Below are 16,050 nucleotides of genomic sequence, written 5' to 3'. Positions count from 1 at the left end.
GCCTCTATAATTACTAGGAAATATATGCAAATTAACCGGAGCAGGGGCGTGGCCGAGGTTCTCCCACAAGTCTGTGCGAGGGGGCCGGCGCGGGCCTAGAGATGGCGGCGTCGGATCCCGGGCGTTGGGGCGAGTGTGGACCGCGGCCGCCGGGCCGACTGGGCGCCCGGGGCGGACAGGTCAGTGCGGGGTGCGGGGTGCGGGGTGCGGGGTACGGGACGCGTGGCTGGTGCGTTTCAGGCTAAGCCCGCGAGCGGAAGGCCGAGGGGCGGGGCTTGCGGGGTCACAAGGCGGGCCTGGGAACAAAGCTTGCTGGGTAGAGGCCGTTGTGGGAGGGATGTGAATAGGGGAAGCCTGAGGCGACTGGGTTGAGGAGGGGGCGTGGCCCGAGGGGGCTGAGCCTCCCTGGGAGGGGCGTGGCCTGAGTGCAGAAGTTGGATGGAGGGGCGGAGCCTGAAGAAATAAGACTGATAGAGAGGGATGTGGCCTAGGGAGTGGAGGCTAAGGTGGGCTGGGGGTGGGGGTGCTGAAGATCTGAGACTGATGCAGAGAGGTGGTGACCCAATAGTCACAAGCTGAGCAGAAGCGGAGGCTGAAGTTAGTAGTTTGGTTTGGAGGCAGAGCCTAGGGTGATTAGACAATGTGGGTGGAGCTTAACGAACTTGGGCGGGAGGTGGTGGAGGTGTGTGTGTTAAGACTCAGGATTTGGGCCAGGCGCACGCCTTTCATCCTATCACTTGGGAGGCAGAGGCAGGCAGGTTGCAGAGTTCGAGGCCAGCATGGTCTACAGAGTGAGTTCCAGAACATCCAGGGCTACACAGAATCCTTGCCTCAAAAAATTTGAGCCTTGGACGTTAACTTGTTGAGGGTATGACTAATGGGCTGGGGCGGGGCCCAAGCTACTAGGTCCTGGACAAGGCTTGGAGACTGAACTAGAGTGTAGACTGAGGCCCAGACTGAAGTGGTAGAGGTGGGCCCGGTTGTGTGTGTGGAGGGTGCTTAGTGCTTGTAAGCTGAGCTCAGGCTGATCTGGGTGGCCTAGGGAGGGGTGACCCCAGGTGGGGCATCGTGGATTTTATAGGAGGGCTCGCGCTGGAGAACATTCTAGACCCGTTTTGGCTGGGAGCTGCTATAGAGCGGTGCCTCCCTTTTCCCCAGGAGCCAGGGACTGTGCTAGGTGCGGTGGGTATGATGGACCTGGCCTACGTGTGCGAATGGGAGAAGTGGGCCAAGAGCACATACTGCCCGTCGCTGCCCCTGGCCTGCGCCTGGTCCTGCAGGAACCTCATTGCCTTCACCACAGACCTACGCAATGATGACCAGGGTGAGTGCTGGCTCTCCTTACCTGGCTGGGACCTGGGGACCAAGACCGTGTGGGTGGGCTTGCCAGGTGTGGATCCACTGTGCCTCAGATCTGGAAGGCTCATGGTGGCAGAGCCAGGCTCTCTGTTGCCAGTTAGAGGGTTTTGAGAGGCCCGGGAAAGCAAGGGGGGGGAAGAGACATGCACACACTGCTCACCATCTTCCAATTCTGTTGTTAGTGCAACCGAAAGAGACATTGTGTCTGCACAGGATACCCTGTCCAGGGATTAGCAGCGTGGCGGAGCTTATAGGAGAGGTGCACTGGGGGTGGGAACACGGGCACTGGGAGCCACACTGACCTCCATGTTCTTTTTCCACTGCAGACCTGACACACATGATCCATATCCTAGACACGGAACACCCCTGGGAAGTGCACTCTGTCAGCTCTGGTCACAGCGAGGCCATCACCTGCCTGGAGTGGGACCAGTCGGGTAAGGCCAGGGGGTTTGCTCTCAGTCCAGAGCCTGGGAACAGCCACTGCCCCCTGGGAGTCCAGAGTCGGGGAGAGGGCCCCCGACACAACTCTCTTATCGCAGGGTCCCGGCTCCTGTCTGCTGATGCTGATGGACAGATCAAATGCTGGAGCATGGCTGACCACCTGGCCAACAGCTGGGAGAGCTCAGTGGGCAGCCAGGTGGAGGGGGACCCCATCGTGGCCCTGTCCTGGCTGCACAACGGGGTGAAGCTGGCCCTGCATGTAGAGAAGGTGAGCATGTCACTGGGGGACCAAGGGGTGGGTGGATGGAACCACAAGTGTGCAGCTCCCGTGCTCACCACCACGTGCCGTGGGATGCCTGTCAGTACCTACCATCCCTGAGCGCCCCTGACCCTGAGGCTCCCTTTTAGCTATGGTCCCTCCCTGTACCATGAATCTGTTTAACAGATGTCTTACGTCTGCAGTGGAGTCTTTTTTTTTTTTTTTTTTTCCTTTGAGACAGGGTTTCTCTGTGTAGCCCTGGCTATCCTGGAACTCACTCTGTAGACCAGGCTGGCCTTGAACTCAGAAATTTGCCTGCCTCTGCCTCCCAAGTGCTGGAATTAAAGGCGTGCGCCACCACACCCGGCCTCGTTCTGTTTTTTTTTTAAAACAGGGTTTCTCTGTGTAGCCCAGGCTGTCCTAGAACTTGCTCTGTAGACTGGGCTACCTTCAGACTTAGAGATTTGCTTGCCTCTGCCTCTTGAGTGCTAGGATGAAAGGTATGAAAGGTGTGTGCCACCACCCAGCTATAAATCTTAAAAAAATTAATGTGGGCACACGCCTTTAATCCCAGCACTCGGGAGGCAGAGGCAGGCGGATTTCTGAGTTCGAGGCCAGCCTGGTCTACAAAGTGAGTTCCAGGACAGCCAGGGCTACACAGAGAAACCCTGTCTCGAAAAACCAAAAAAAAAAAAAAAAAAAAAATTAATGTGGAAAAAGTTTTATTATCTGGGCAGTGGTGGCCCACCCCGGCACTCAGGAGGCAGAGGCAAGTGGATCTCTGAGTTCAAGACCAGCCCAATCTACAGATCTAGTTCTAGGACAGCCAGGGCTACACAGAGAAAACAATATTATCAATCTGGTTATGACAGTGCATGCCTGTCATCCCAGAATTTGGAAGGCTGAGGTAAGAGGCGTCTAGGCTGGGCTACATACCCTGCTGCAAACAAACAAGGTATATTTTGTGTGTAAATTAAAATTTGGAAATATAGACTATAAAGACGAGTAGCTGATACTGAGGCAGTGCTCCACAGAAAATACACACTGCTCGTAAGTGGAGTTTTGGACGCACCACAGCCTATGCTGTTTCCCTCTGCGGCAGAGGCAAAGGCCGAGCCATGAGGTCACAACAGAGAAACTGAAAGCCCAGTTTGGGGGCTGGAGAGATGGCTCAGCAGTTAAGATCACTCACTGACTGCCCTTCCGAAGGTCCTGAGTTCAAATCCTAGCAACCACATAGTGGCTCACATCCACCCATAATGAGATCTGATGCCCTCTTCTGGTGTGTCTGAAGACAGCTACAGTGTACTTATGTATAATAATAACTAAATCTTAAAAAAAAAAAAAAAAAAGAAAGTACAGTTTGATCCCCAAAGGAAACACCAATGCTTGTGTACTGCAGAAGAGGAGACGGGGGAGGGGGACATGCAGTGCTATTGTCACCTTGTTGCTATGTGCCTGTGGGGTCAGGTCACAGAAGGACCCCTCCAAGGAGCTGAGCAAGCTCTTCTTCCCTTTTCCCCTTCCCACAGTCTGGTGCCTCCAGCTTTGGAGAGAAGTTCTCACGTGTGAAGTTCTCCCCGTCACTCACGCTGTTTGGTGGCAAGCCAATGGAGGGTTGGATTGCAGTGACAGTCAGCGGCCTGGTCACTGTGTCCCTCCTGAAGCCCAGCGGGCAGGTGCTGACGTCCACAGAGAGCCTGTGCCGGCTGCGTGGCAGAGTGGCGCTGGCTGACATTGCCTTCACGGGCGGTGGGAACATCGTGGTGGCCGCTGCGGACGGCAGCAGCGCGTCGCCCGTGAAGTTCTACAAGGTGTGCGTCAGCGTGGTGAGTGAGAAGTGCCACATCGACACAGAGATCCTGCCCTCGCTGTTCATGCGCTGCACCACTGATCCCAACCGCAAAGACAGGTGCCCCGCCATCACACACCTCAAGTTCCTGGCGCGAGATATGTCTGAGCAGGTGAGCTCGGCTAGCCATGACCTGTCATGGGGTCAGAGTCTGATGGACCTGGTGGCCCAGGGAGCATCTGCATCTCTTGGCTGGTGGCTCCTTCCTCTATCTTAGAGCTGGCAGTGTCTCCCATTCTCCCTGCCTCTCACCCTCCTGCTTCACCTTGCATGGCGAAAACCAGGTCTGGAGGATGTGGGAAAGCCTCTCTCTTGAGTCCCGGCTACCACCAAAGGTGGCCTGTCTGCTGACATGTCCTGTCTTGACCTGTCTTTGGGGCTCCGTTCCACTGGTCACGGGTCACCTGACTTCCCATTGCACTTGTGACACCTCACAGCCACAAAGCTCTTGAAAGCCCTGGCGTATTTGCACCAGAGCCGGCACTGGAGGATGCAAATGAGGCACGGGAGGTGGGTGCTGCAGGAGACACCCCCCTCACCGAGCCCCACCCTCAGGTGCTCCTGTGTGCGTCCAGCCAGACCAGCAGCCTGGTGGAGTGTTGGTCCCTTCGGAAAGAGGGCCTTCCCGTGAACAATATCTTCCAGCAGATCTCGCCTGTGGGTGAGTAGTTTAGGCTTCCTTCCTGAGGGAAGCTCAGAGCTCTGCTCCCTCCATGGTGGCTGTTGGGCTTTTGGGTTTCAGACAGGATCTCGTTCTGTGTCCCTGGCCGGCCCTGATTGAATGGAACTCCACCTGCCTCTGGTGAGAATTCTGGAGTTTTGGGTTCTTTAAAACAACAACAAGCCGGGCGTGGTGGTGCACGCCTTTAATCCCAGCGCTTGGGAGGCAGAGGCAGGTGGATTTCTGAGTTTGAGGCCAGCTTGGGACACCCACACACTCACACACACGGGATGAAGAAATGCCCTGTGCAAAGGTCCTGGGGCATGGGCCAGCAACCAAGGGCTGAGCTGTGAAAGGGTACCCACAACTAAGGAAGGCATTTTACTTTAAAAGCCATGGAATCATCTAGAAATCCCAGTGAGAGAGGAGGCTGGAGTTGAGTGGAGTTGAGCATCTTTACCGAGGCCACCCAGCACACCTCTCCACCGCACACTTGCTTACAAATGGGGACTCCCCAAGGGATAGATGCCTGACAGTACCTTTACCGTACACACAAAGGAAGTGAGACTAGCTGCGGGTGAGCAAGTGGGCGTGCATGGCCTTGTGCTGACCCTGTGTCTGTGCAGGTCGCTAGAGGACCTAATTGTCTGCCTAATGAAGTTGTGTCAAGAGGCTTCTGCTGCTGTTGCAGTAAGTTGCCCTTTGTGGCCAGCAAGTAATTTAATGTGAATAGCATCCCTGCTGTGCTGTGTTTGCTGTAGACTGCTGTGAGTCACTGGTAATCTGGGCTCTGGCGGTGGTGGGCAGCCCCTCCACACTGGCACCTGCACCTGCGCCTCGCCTCCCTCCCACAGACGCCCAGTGGGTGGTGCTTGGCAGCCTTGGATACCCAAGCTGAGCTGTGGTGACCATGGTGACAGAAACTGGCTGTGGTCAAGGCAGGGATGTGGCTGATGCCCTGGGCACCAGCTTCTGGCAGTTGTTGGCCGCTGACATCTGGCGTTCCTTCATTCATTCATTTGAATTTTGAAAAGTCTTGGACTCTAGTGCACCCTCTCTGGCATCAGACTCAGCCATCCTCCTGCCTCTGCCTCTGATGAGCTGGAGTGACAGGCATGCACCTGCTTTCTGCGTCCTTTGTGAGAGAGCAACCTCAGTGTAAGGAGGGCCTGGCTGTCCAAACACACTGGTCTGTTTCCCCTTGAGTTTCAGCTGCGGGGCTCCCTGCGGGGTCAGGGCCAGTTTCAAGGATGGGACTGGCATAGATAACCCATGCAACCCAGAGAGCCTGGTGTGACAGGCACTGGCCAGCGACCCATCTCATTCCCTGCTGGGGATGGAGCCCAGGACCTCACTCATGCTGGGCAGGAAGGTAATAGTTCAAGGCTAGCCTGGGCTACATAGAGGGCCCAAGGCCAGTTTAAGGTCTCTGAGATCCTGTTTCAAATAGGGAAAGAAAAAATGCCAGGACCAGGTCCTGCTGGTTCCCAGTCTTCTTACATCCTCAGACCAAGTGGCTGCGGGATGGTGTGCGGCCGGCCACAGGGGTGAATCGGGACAGGGGTGGTCCTGCTTCCCTGAGGTAGAGCTCATCTCTCTGTTACACCCTCCCACACCCCTCTTTTTCCCTGTCCCAAACTGTTCAGTTGGTGACAAACAGCCCATGATCCTCAAGTGGCGGATCCTGTCGGCCACCAACGACCTGGACCGTGTATCCGCGGTGGCACTGCCGAAACTGCCCATTTCACTCACCAACACTGACCTCAAGGTGGCTAGTGACACCCAGTTCTATCCAGGCCTTGGTAAGTTAGGCACAGGGGCAGCCAGCACGGCACCTGGACCTGTGTGTAGTGGGGGTAGGGGGTGAGGGTGGATCCTGAGTGTTAAGGGTTCCTGGTCTCATGTTGTGATAAAGAAAGCTGCTGAATAGCTGTGTTCCTTAATATGTAAAGAGCTGTGGCCAGTTGATAAAAAGCTACATTCCCTGTCTCGGAAAGAAAAAAAAAACTACATTCCTTGACATGTAGAGTTGTAGCTGATTAGCAAGTTATATTCCTTAAGATGTATACAGCTTTAGCCAGTTAATAGAAAATCATGCTTTTTGATAATGTAAAGAACTATGGCTAGTTTAGGAACACGGGGTGAGATCCTCTTGCTGAGACAAATACATAATCATTAAGGTATATTGTATGGATTGGATTGGATTGTAAATATATGGTCCTGGGTTCAGATCTCTCAAGTCCCTGCTTGTCAGTCAGTCAGGTGCCTTCTCCAGCCAGCTGCTCAGCTATGAGGTGGGGTTGCTTCTGTGTGCTTAGGTCCTTATTTTCCTGGCTCTCCGATATGATGGGGAGAATGGATTAAAGGTGGGGTTGGTGGTCAAGCCTGAGGAATATTCTGGGAGGGAGCCTGGGGCTCTGTGGTTCTTGAAGTCGCCAAGGGAGACAGGGATGGCGGCCACTGCCCACCCCATCCTGACCACGCCCTTACCCGCAGGCTTAGCGCTGGCCTTCCAGGACGGCAGCGTGCACATGGTGCATCGGCTGTCCCTGCAGACCATGGCGGTATTCTACAGCTCAGCCCCACGTTCACTGGATGAGCCTGCCCTGAAACGCCCACGCACCACATGCCCCGCCGTACACTTTAAGGCCATGCAGCTGTCCTGGACTTCGCTGGCCCTTGTGGGCATCGACAACCACGGGAAGGTGAGCATACGGGCGGGGAGGGGCGGCAGGGGTGAGGAGGGGAGGGCAGCTGGAGGCGAAGAGGTATGGGCGGGCAGTACATCCCCTCAGCAGAGCCTCCCCACAGCTCAGCATGCTGCGTATCTCTCCATCCCTGGGTCACCCGCTGGAGCCCAAGCTGGCTCTGCAACATCTGCTGTTCCTGCTGGAATACTGCATGGTGACCGGCTATGACTGGTGGGACATCCTGCTGCACGTGCAGCCCGGCATGGTGCAGAGCCTGGTGGAGCGGCTGCATGAGGAGTACACGCGCCAGAAGCCTGCCCTGCAACAGGTGGGGCTGACAGGTGGGCGGGTCGTGTCCCCAGAGTGACTGCCCCTTCTCTGTGTGGGGTTTGTGGGTGACGCCCAATTGCTGACCTCAGAGTGGGGAAGGGTGCAGGCTCATGGAGCCTGCAGGCCAGAAGCTGGGGCAGGAGGATCATGATTTGGGGGTCAGTCTGGACTGCAGATCGAGACCTTGACTCAGAGCTAGGCGCTCAGGACTGCTGCTCAAGAATGGACAGAGCATGTGGAGACTCATAACTGGACCCTGTCACCTTGCTAATTAGTGTCCTGGGGATGTTGGATTTGTATGCATTGGATCATGAAGAGGGGAGCCCAGAGAGGTTACCCACCTGGGGAGGGTCCCAGCCAAGTGGCCCTTTCCCATAACCCCTTGCTCCCTAGGCCCTGGGTGCAAGCCCCTAGCTGGCCAGGCCTTCCACTCACCTCTGTGCCACCCCCTCCCCAGGTCCTCTCCACCCGGATACTGGCCATGAAGGCCTCACTGTGCAAGCTGTCACCCTGCACCGTGGCTCGTGTGTGTGACTACCACACCAAGCTGTTCCTCATGGCCATCACGTCCACCCTAAAGTCGCTGCTGCGCCCACACTTCCTCAACACCCCTGACAAGAGCCCTGGGGACCGCCTGGCCGAGATCTGCGCCAAGATCACCGATGTTGGTGGGTGTGCGCCTTCCCATATGTAAAAGGCAAGGGTCATAGTCGCCGTTGAATCCAGAACTAGCCCTTGAGATGGGCACTGGAGAGGTGTCCAGCTCTGTACCTGAGCCTAAGCCCTGTGCAGCTATGTCCTTGGGTGTGAGGTGTGACCTGGTGGTAGAGCACCTGTCTAACATAACCCAGATGTGTCATTGCAAACAAAGATCAGAGGGTCAAAGTCTACAAGTTAGCAGCCAGCCTAGGGTACATAAGATCCTGCCTTAAAAACAAAAAACAAAAAAAAATCAGTGTCTTTCTGAGTGACCTAGGTGCGTGGACAGAAGTTAGGGCTGCCTGTGGTATAGCACTTGCCTTTTCACAGCTCACATTCCTTTCTGTAGAGCTGTGGTAGTGGCTTCTGGCTGTCCTGAGTACAGATGCTTGAGGTCCACTAGCTTTTGTTCTGCGTGGGCGGGAACCTGCTCTGGGAGCTGTGGGGGTTTCAGAGCCGGGGTTCCCCCACACCTCCGTATCCCCTTAGCACCCTTCCTTTCCCCACAGACATTGACAAAGTCATGATCAACCTGAAGACTGAAGAGTTCGTCCTAGACATGAACACTTTGCAGGCACTGCAACAGTTGCTACAGTGGGTGGGAGACTTCGTGCTTTACCTCCTGGTCAGCCTGCCCAACCAGGTGGAGCCCCTTACCTCAGCCCCGCCCCCCTGGCCACAGGGTCCTCGGAGTTTCCCCTCCAGTATTCCTGTCCTAACCTTTATTTCAGTGAGCTGCTGTGTCCTTGCTTCTCACTGAGGCAGCGCTACACTCTTCTGCCCAGGGAGGGGGGTGGGAGGGAGTGACTCCACCTTCCTGTCTGTCCCTGGGTCATTTGAGGTTTCTAGCCTTCAAAAGCCTCTAGGCTACAGGGTCATAAGTCCAGCCCCTGGCTCCCTGGCTTCTGTTCTGTGAGAGGCTCAGCCGCCCTTGCCAGGGCCAGCCTCCACCAGGTGCCTAGGAGCACTGCAGGCACTGGACTGGTCATTTTCTTTTTTTTTTTTTTTTCCCCGAGACAGGGTTTCTCTGTATAGCCCTGGCTGTCCTGGAACTCACTTTGTAGACCAGGCTGGCCTCGAACTCAGAAATCCACCTGCCTCTGCCTCCCGAGTGCTGGGATTAAAGGCGTGCGCCACCACGCCCGGCAGACTGGTCATTTTCTGTGCCACTCTCAGTCTGTAGGGCTCCGAGCACAGTTCGGGCCTCCCCAAGTCAGCCAGCTGTGGTCCTGTGGTGGAGGCCACGCATGTCGTCTGACTTCACTCAGGGTTCGAGGGTTAGCTGGTGACTGGCCCATTGTGGGCACAGCAGCTTGGGACTGCTCACATCCTGCCCTCTCACTCCCAGTGTCCCCACCCTCAGGGCTCCCCACTAAGGCCAGGCCACAGCTTCCTCCGCGATGGTACCTCCCTGGGCATGCTGCGAGAGTTGATGGTTGTCATCCGAATCTGGGGCCTGCTGAAGCCCAGCTGCCTGCCTGTCTACACAGCCACCTCGGACACCCAGGACAGCATGTCCCTGCTCTTCCGACTGCTCACCAAACTGTGGATCTGCTGTGAGGCGCTATTACACACATGCTCACAGCTTCCTATCAGCCCACCTCCAGAATTTAAGCTGCTTGCCATTTCCCCAGTACTTGGCAGGAGCCTGTCCCTAATTCACAGTTGAGATGTCTGAGGGAGACTGTAGCGGGTGCCACATCCCTTCTGTGCGGTGACTCCCGGTCCCTCCCCACAGGCCGTGATGAGGGCACAGCCAGTGAACCAGATGAGGGTTTGGTGGATGAATGCTGCCTGCTGCCTAGCCAGCTGCTGGTTCCCAACCTGGACTGGCTTCCCGCCAGTGACGGCCTGGTCAGTCGCCTTCAGCCCAAACAGCCCCTGCGCCTGCGCTTCGGCAGGGCACCCACCCTGCCCAGCAGCACCTCCACCCTGCAGCTGGATGGCCTCACCAGGTATGCACTGCCCCTCCCCTCTCCCTCCCCACTGCCCNCCCCCCCTCTCCCTACCCCCTCCCCCGCCCCCGAAGGCCTCCATACCACAGCTTTGCTTCAGGGTTCTCTCCCACAGAGGCTCCAGCGCCTTCTAGAAACCACCGTCTCCAATGGTCAGGTCCTTGCAGTGAGATGACAACTGGCCATTCTAGCCTTTGCTATGTGCATAGAGACGGGGTTTGTGGTTTTTCTGACCAAGGGTACCCCTGGCAGTCCTGGCACTCACTCTGTAGCCCAGGCTGGCCTCCCACCAGCTGTGTGAGAGGAGTCTGACCGACCAGCCTCCACCTCTGAGCTTACAGCACTGCGTGGAGAATTCATTTTCTTCACCGATTTGGATCTGCTGAAGCCCTCGCCTGTTCCAGGCCAGTGTTTGGGACTGCCGTGCCCCTCCAACCGCGAGGCCATTGCCCCCTCCTGTGTGTACACTGTCTCATCAGCCACATTTGGAAGGTTCTAGAAACACTGGCCCTATCTCACCAGGAAAAGGCCACTGGCTGTTCGTTATGGTTGAGCCCTGGGGTCACACACCAGAAGCCACCCTCTGCCGCCTGCCTGACAGGGCACTGTGGACATAGGTCCCACACTCCCCTCGCTCCCCTCTCATCCCCAGGGCCCCTGGCCAGCCCAAGATCGACCACCTCCGGAGGCTACACCTGGGCGCCTACCCCACCGAGGAGTGCAAAGCCTGCACCAGGTGAGGAGCTACAGCCAGGCCCTCCTGGGCCACACCGACAGAGCGTGGGATTTGTAGGGTAGGCAGCTTGGGGAGGGCCTGGGCTGTGGCCTGGTGTCAGACCTGGCTTGGGCAGGCTAGGGTTTGGGGGCATGCCATCTTGCTCAGCAGTGCAGGTACTGGGAGAGTAAGGTGAGTGTCAACAGTCCCTGGTTCTTCAGGTGTGGCTGTGTCACCATGCTGAAGTCTCCCAACAAGACAACCGCTGTGACACAGTGGGAACAGCGGTGGATCAAGAATTGCCTGTGTGGTGGGCTGTGGCGGCGAGTGCCTCTCAGCTGTTCCTGAGCCACAGCCCGCCAGCCTGCATATGTACAGCCAGTCTCTGGACATTGACATTGCTGTCCTCAGTGAGGCACAGATACCTACCAATGACCCCTGGGTCTGAATTCCCATGGTCATATCCAAGCCAGCGTGAAGGAGCTGGACTGTGTGTTCATCCTTTAAAAGATCCACAGTCCCTATGCCCCTGTCCTGCTTGGGGTTGTTTGCCTCAGTTTCCTTTGGGGCCTGTGGAAGGGGAAGACTGGCCCAATAAAGTTCTCTGGTGCACCAGGCTTTGGCTATCACTGTGGTCCCCACCACTCTGCCCACTAGGTAAGGCTCCGTGCTGAGATACCCACACATGGAAATGGAGTGACTGCCGGCCCCACTTGTGTCACAGCAGACTCTCCCCTCCCCAGCTGCCTCATCTCCTGGTTTCTGTGGCCTTTGCTGTTGTCCCCAGAGATTCTGCTTTCTAGCATCCTTACATCTGCCCCCTGCAGCCTCGGTGGCCAGGCCCCAGCCTCTGCTCTTGGTAACTGGTGCTATTGATTTCTCCCTGGAGCCCTGTGGAGCCGAGTACAGGGCCAGGGCCACGATGACCCAGCTCGGGAGGGCCTGTCCACTCTGCTTGGCTGCTCAGTGGGTTCTTTCTTCTACCCCTTCAGCCCCCTGACACTAATGGGGAGAAGGGGTGACATTGTTGTTAGGCTACTTCCCACCGATGAGGAGCATTGCAGTCCTTGGGGCAAGTTTGATGTCACCAGCAGGATATCTAACTTGTTTGCACAGGACTGCTTAACAAACAACAACCCTAACGTATATAGACCCTCTTAAAAGTCACCAGAATTGCAAATGTCACACAATTGGAAAGACTATCCACAGCTGGCAAAACTGCGCCTCTGCTAGAGCACGAGGCAAATCACAGTCTGCTGCTGCAGACAGTCCGAAGCAGCCCCACAGCTCACACCCGAGATTAAAGCAAAAACATTACTTAGGTGTTTTTAAAAGAACAAAAACCAAAACCCAGAATTATCGATGTACCCCACTGCAGTGTGAGGGCGCTACAGCCAGACAGGGTGACAGGCCCAGGTGAGCATCCCAGCTTTGAACTACCTTCTCCTCAGTGCAGGAAGAGGCAGGCATGTGCCTGGGAAACTGGTGTACCCTACCCCTTCAGGGTTTTGTGACTTCCCTTCGCCCTGCCCACTGCTGTCCCTAGCACCGCCTCTGCCAACAAAAGCCAGCAGCATGGTGGTGCAGCATCCTGACCTCCCATAGCTGGAAACATGGCCACCGGGGTGGGAGTCCTGGACGACTGCTCCGGTCCACTTTCTGCAGAGTGCTGGCCGTGCATATCAAGCCAAGTAGGGGACATGCTAGATGCAGCTGAGTGGCATCCCAGGCTCCTCTGTGTAGGTGTGGAGCATTCTGGGATTGTGGGACAAGTGGTGTTAAGCACTAGCCTCCCAAGGGAGTAGTGCTGGGCCTGGCCTGTGTCTGTGGCTACCCTTCCCTGAGCCTGGTGGCAGCTTGTTCTTAAAGATGACTCCGGCTTCACACCTCAGATCCTCAGTCCCCAATACCTACAGGAAGCCAGAAGACTCCCTTTGCCCCAGTGTCCTGGTCTCCTGGTAGAAAGGCACAGAGGGTTTGGGTCCAGGTTCTGCCCATTGTTACCCGCAGGGTTCCAGCCTGTGACAGACATTACCAACTCCCTCTTCAGTGAACCAGGATGGGCTCTGGGTTGGAATCCAGTCTTGTTCATGGCCGCTCTGTGCCTTGGTTTCCCCTTTTAGTATTTATGTGGTAAGGCTCAAAGTAAGAGCTGTCTTGAGCCCCGCCTCACGATTCTAAAAGGAGCACGCGCGCCCCCGTGTGGCCAAGCGTGGAACCACCTGCCTTCAGCCCTCTGGGTGTGTATGCAGCAGGCATTCAATAAAGACTCACAGGGCTCAGATGCATGCATTTATTGTGAGCCACTTGTCTCCGGTGTCCCCTCAGGCTGTCACATTACCATTTAAGACGGTTTTGAGCCACGTCTCGTAGGTTGCCACTCGAGTAAAGACGCCTGGCTTTCTGCGGTTGCCACAGACTCGAGAGCCCCACGTAACCACACCTTCGACCACATCACCGCACACTAGAGGGCTGCCGGAGTCTCCCTGTAGGGCGAGGCCACTAGTGACATGCCCACTCAATAGCCAGCAAGAAACTGACTCCCAGAAGCTCCCGAGATTCCTGAACCCCACCCTTCCCGCTAGCCAGGCCCCCTAGCTAGCCTCCACAGTAGCCTCAACTCCACCCACCCACACCCCATCACCCAGACTGGGTCCCTCACCCTGCAAGTGTCCCTGCGGTTGCTCTCTGCACACATCATGTTAATGGTGACTGCCCCATCATGGTATGTGCGCAGATTGCAGGTCATCCGGTCCATGATTGACACTGTCAGTTGCTGCAGAACATCAGGCCTGCGTCCTGCATGGGTGACCACACCCCAACCAGCCACGTCGCAGAGCGTACCGGGTTCCACTTCTTTGTCCTCATGTTGCAAGGGTAGGGGTCTCACGTGGGGACCCAATGAGGCATTCTGGGATAGCTAAGGATGGGAGGAGCAGAATGTCTGAGTAGGGGCAGAGTCAAGAAAAGAGATCTGAAGCTGGACTGGCTGGGGTGGCTGGCGGACAGGGGTTCTGATGCAGAAGGAAGGATCGAGGCTAGACTCTTGAGAACGAAGGATCCAGCTCCCTCACCTTAAAGAGAATGAGGTCGTCCTCAACGCTGTCAGGCCGGCTGCCGGGGTGGGGCACTATACTCTGCACATCATACAGCCGCTTGTAGGGTTCAGGGGCGGACAGGGAATGGGCACCCAGGAGCACCTGCACAGAGTCATTCTTGGTCCTGGGGACGGGACGAGGGCGCATCTCAGATCCATGTCCCAGCCTCCCGGGGCCCCGCTCCTCCCACCCCCATTCCACCCACCCCTGCCACTCACACTCCATCCATGCAGTGCGCGGCGCTGAGCACCCACTGCTCGTCCAGCAGGGTGCCACCACACATGTGTGTGCCGTTCACTTGCACAGAAGCCATGTAGGGCCGAGCATGGGCCACGGCCTCCTGGCCACCCAGAATCCGGCCTCGGGGCTGTGCTGCTGAAGAAGGTAGGTAGACTGTAAGGATTGGGGTGGGCTGCACCTAAAGAGAGCCCGCTCTGACCACAGACACCTCCAACCCAGTTGCCCCCGACCCAAAAGCCATCTCAGTAAAGTGCATTCAGGGGCCTGTGGGTGGTTCACACTCCTGGAGACCACAATGAACCTGCAGCGGCCTGAAGACAACTTGGCAGCGATCACTTGCTTCATCAAATGGGTGTTCAGGCCCTTTAGCCAGCTGACCCTTCTCGCTGGCCCTAAGGTGAATTTTAGCTCTTTAATTCTGTAAAGTATACAGATTTCAAATCCAGATTCTTGCTGTTGATAAAAGCTCTGAGACCAGAAGACTCAAATTACAGATTAGTAATTTGGAGAGTGTTTCACTGCGGGGGACCCCTGCTGTGCCGGCCCACGGGGGGGGGGGTTGGGGGGTGCCATATCAAACTGTAGTCCCTCCCTGGTCCACTCACCACATACAGCCGCTCCCAGGACCACCAGAGCCACGAAGTACACGGAGCTGTGCATCCTGACAGCAGGCACTGACCCAGCAGGCTCTCAGAGCTGTTTTATAGACTCCTGCCTCTTACCTCCCACCCCTTGCCTCGTGGGCAGAAACCCAACTAGGGAAGGGGAGTGTGAGCTTTCAGTGTACTAGCCCTTCTGGGGCAGATTATTTGAACCTGCCGGGTGCAGGGGGCAGGGCAACCCCTCCTCTCCCTCCTGCATGGCACCGTGACCAGTGCCTACTCTAAAGGTAGGCAGGCACAAGGCATAGAGGGAGAGCAGAGGCTGGACCACTGTTGTCCTGGCCCAGCGAGTATCCTCCCAGCCCTATGTCTGTCATGATGTCTATTGCAACCAGAGCAGCAGGAGGTCGGTTAGTAACACCCTCCACCCCATCATCTCTCCCTCCCCCTGCCTCTCTTCAATTGGAGGGAAGGCCGCTTGACAGTGGGGGAAGCCCACTTGACTCCTTTGTCCTCACTCCTGTGTCTGTGGGGGTCTCGCACCTCAGCAAGCACAGTGTGGCCATGAGGTTTCATTTCCTGTGAATTCTGCCTTCAGGTTTGGCTTGATCCAGGCGCAGCCTCTGTCCTCACCAGTCTTGTCCCTATTGTGGTTATGGGGATCTTGACTGTAAAATCAGGCCCTCGTGCCAATCAAAGTCTTGTTTGGCCGAGCCTAGGTCACACACAAGCTCTTCACAAAAACTAGTCCCGAGGGTGGGTTCCGGAGGGGAGAGATTGGGGCAAGAATGATGGGAGCTTGGCTCAGCTCAGCCATTCCCTGTCTTTAGAGGTGACATGATGTTGTAGATATGTTGTCCACAGGACATCTTGAGCCCCAGGACTGTCATTACAATCAGAAGCCACCTGGGTGGCACACTTTCAACCCCAGCACTCAGGAGGTGGAGAGAGAAGAATCTCTGGGGCCGGGCGGTGGTGGCGCACGCCTTTAATCCCAGCACTCGGGAGGCAGAGGCAGGCGGATTTCTGAGTTCGAGGCCAACCTGGTCTACAGAGTGAGCTCCAGGACAGCCAGGGCTACACAGAGAAACCCTGTCTTGAAAAAAAGAGGAAGAAGAAGAAGAAGAAGAAGAAGAAGAAGAAGAAGGA

The 16,050-nt window shown here is 56.4% G+C and overlaps 2 protein-coding genes across 7 annotated transcripts; one reads left to right on the top strand and one right to left on the bottom strand.

The window, feature by feature from the left end:
• Nucleotides 1-85: 85 nt before the first annotated feature.
• Med16 (mediator complex subunit 16) lies at nt 86-11,569 on the top strand. 3 transcript variants are annotated; one of them, XM_021204940.2, is made up of 15 exons: nt 86-179; nt 1,159-1,324; nt 1,686-1,793; nt 1,899-2,068; nt 3,592-4,023; nt 4,467-4,572; nt 6,219-6,374; nt 7,069-7,277; nt 7,384-7,590; nt 8,050-8,260; nt 8,801-8,934; nt 9,655-9,847; nt 10,030-10,246; nt 10,899-10,982; nt 11,183-11,569. In XM_021204940.2, exons 1-15 carry the CDS (start codon nt 102-104, stop codon nt 11,307-11,309), a joined length of 2,598 nt encoding a protein of 865 aa, XP_021060599.1. In that variant the 5' UTR covers nt 86-101; the 3' UTR covers nt 11,310-11,569. The 3 variants fall into 3 exon arrangements, with proteins under 3 accessions (XP_021060599.1, XP_029398242.1, XP_021060600.1); XM_029542382.1 differs by having other exon boundaries at nt 9,655-9,852; nt 11,183-11,287; XM_021204941.1 differs by having other exon boundaries at nt 102-179; nt 1,162-1,324; nt 11,183-11,309.
• A 1,671-nt stretch (nt 11,570-13,240) lies between these two features.
• Cfd (complement factor D) lies at nt 13,241-15,032 on the bottom strand. 4 transcript variants are annotated; one of them, XM_021205622.2, is made up of 5 exons: nt 14,905-15,032; nt 14,278-14,434; nt 14,036-14,183; nt 13,624-13,881; nt 13,241-13,447 (listed from the first exon to the last, which is right to left on the bottom strand). In XM_021205622.2, the coding sequence occupies exons 1-5, from the start codon at nt 14,957-14,959 to the stop codon at nt 13,286-13,288; spliced, it is 780 nt and encodes a 259-aa protein (XP_021061281.1). In that variant the 5' UTR covers nt 14,960-15,032; the 3' UTR covers nt 13,241-13,285. The 4 variants fall into 4 exon arrangements, with proteins under 4 accessions (XP_021061281.1, XP_021061282.1, XP_029398399.1 ...); XM_021205623.2 differs by having other exon boundaries at nt 14,278-14,431; XM_029542539.1 differs by having other exon boundaries at nt 14,036-14,161; nt 14,905-14,978.
• Nucleotides 15,033-16,050: the final 1,018 nt, after the last annotated feature.

The sequence above is a fragment of the Mus pahari genome, chromosome 9 (genome assembly GCF_900095145.1).
Source record: "Mus pahari chromosome 9, PAHARI_EIJ_v1.1, whole genome shotgun sequence".
NCBI classification, from domain to species: Eukaryota; Metazoa; Chordata; class Mammalia; order Rodentia; family Muridae; genus Mus; species Mus pahari.
This window is presented reverse-complemented; position numbering and strand designations above follow the sequence as displayed.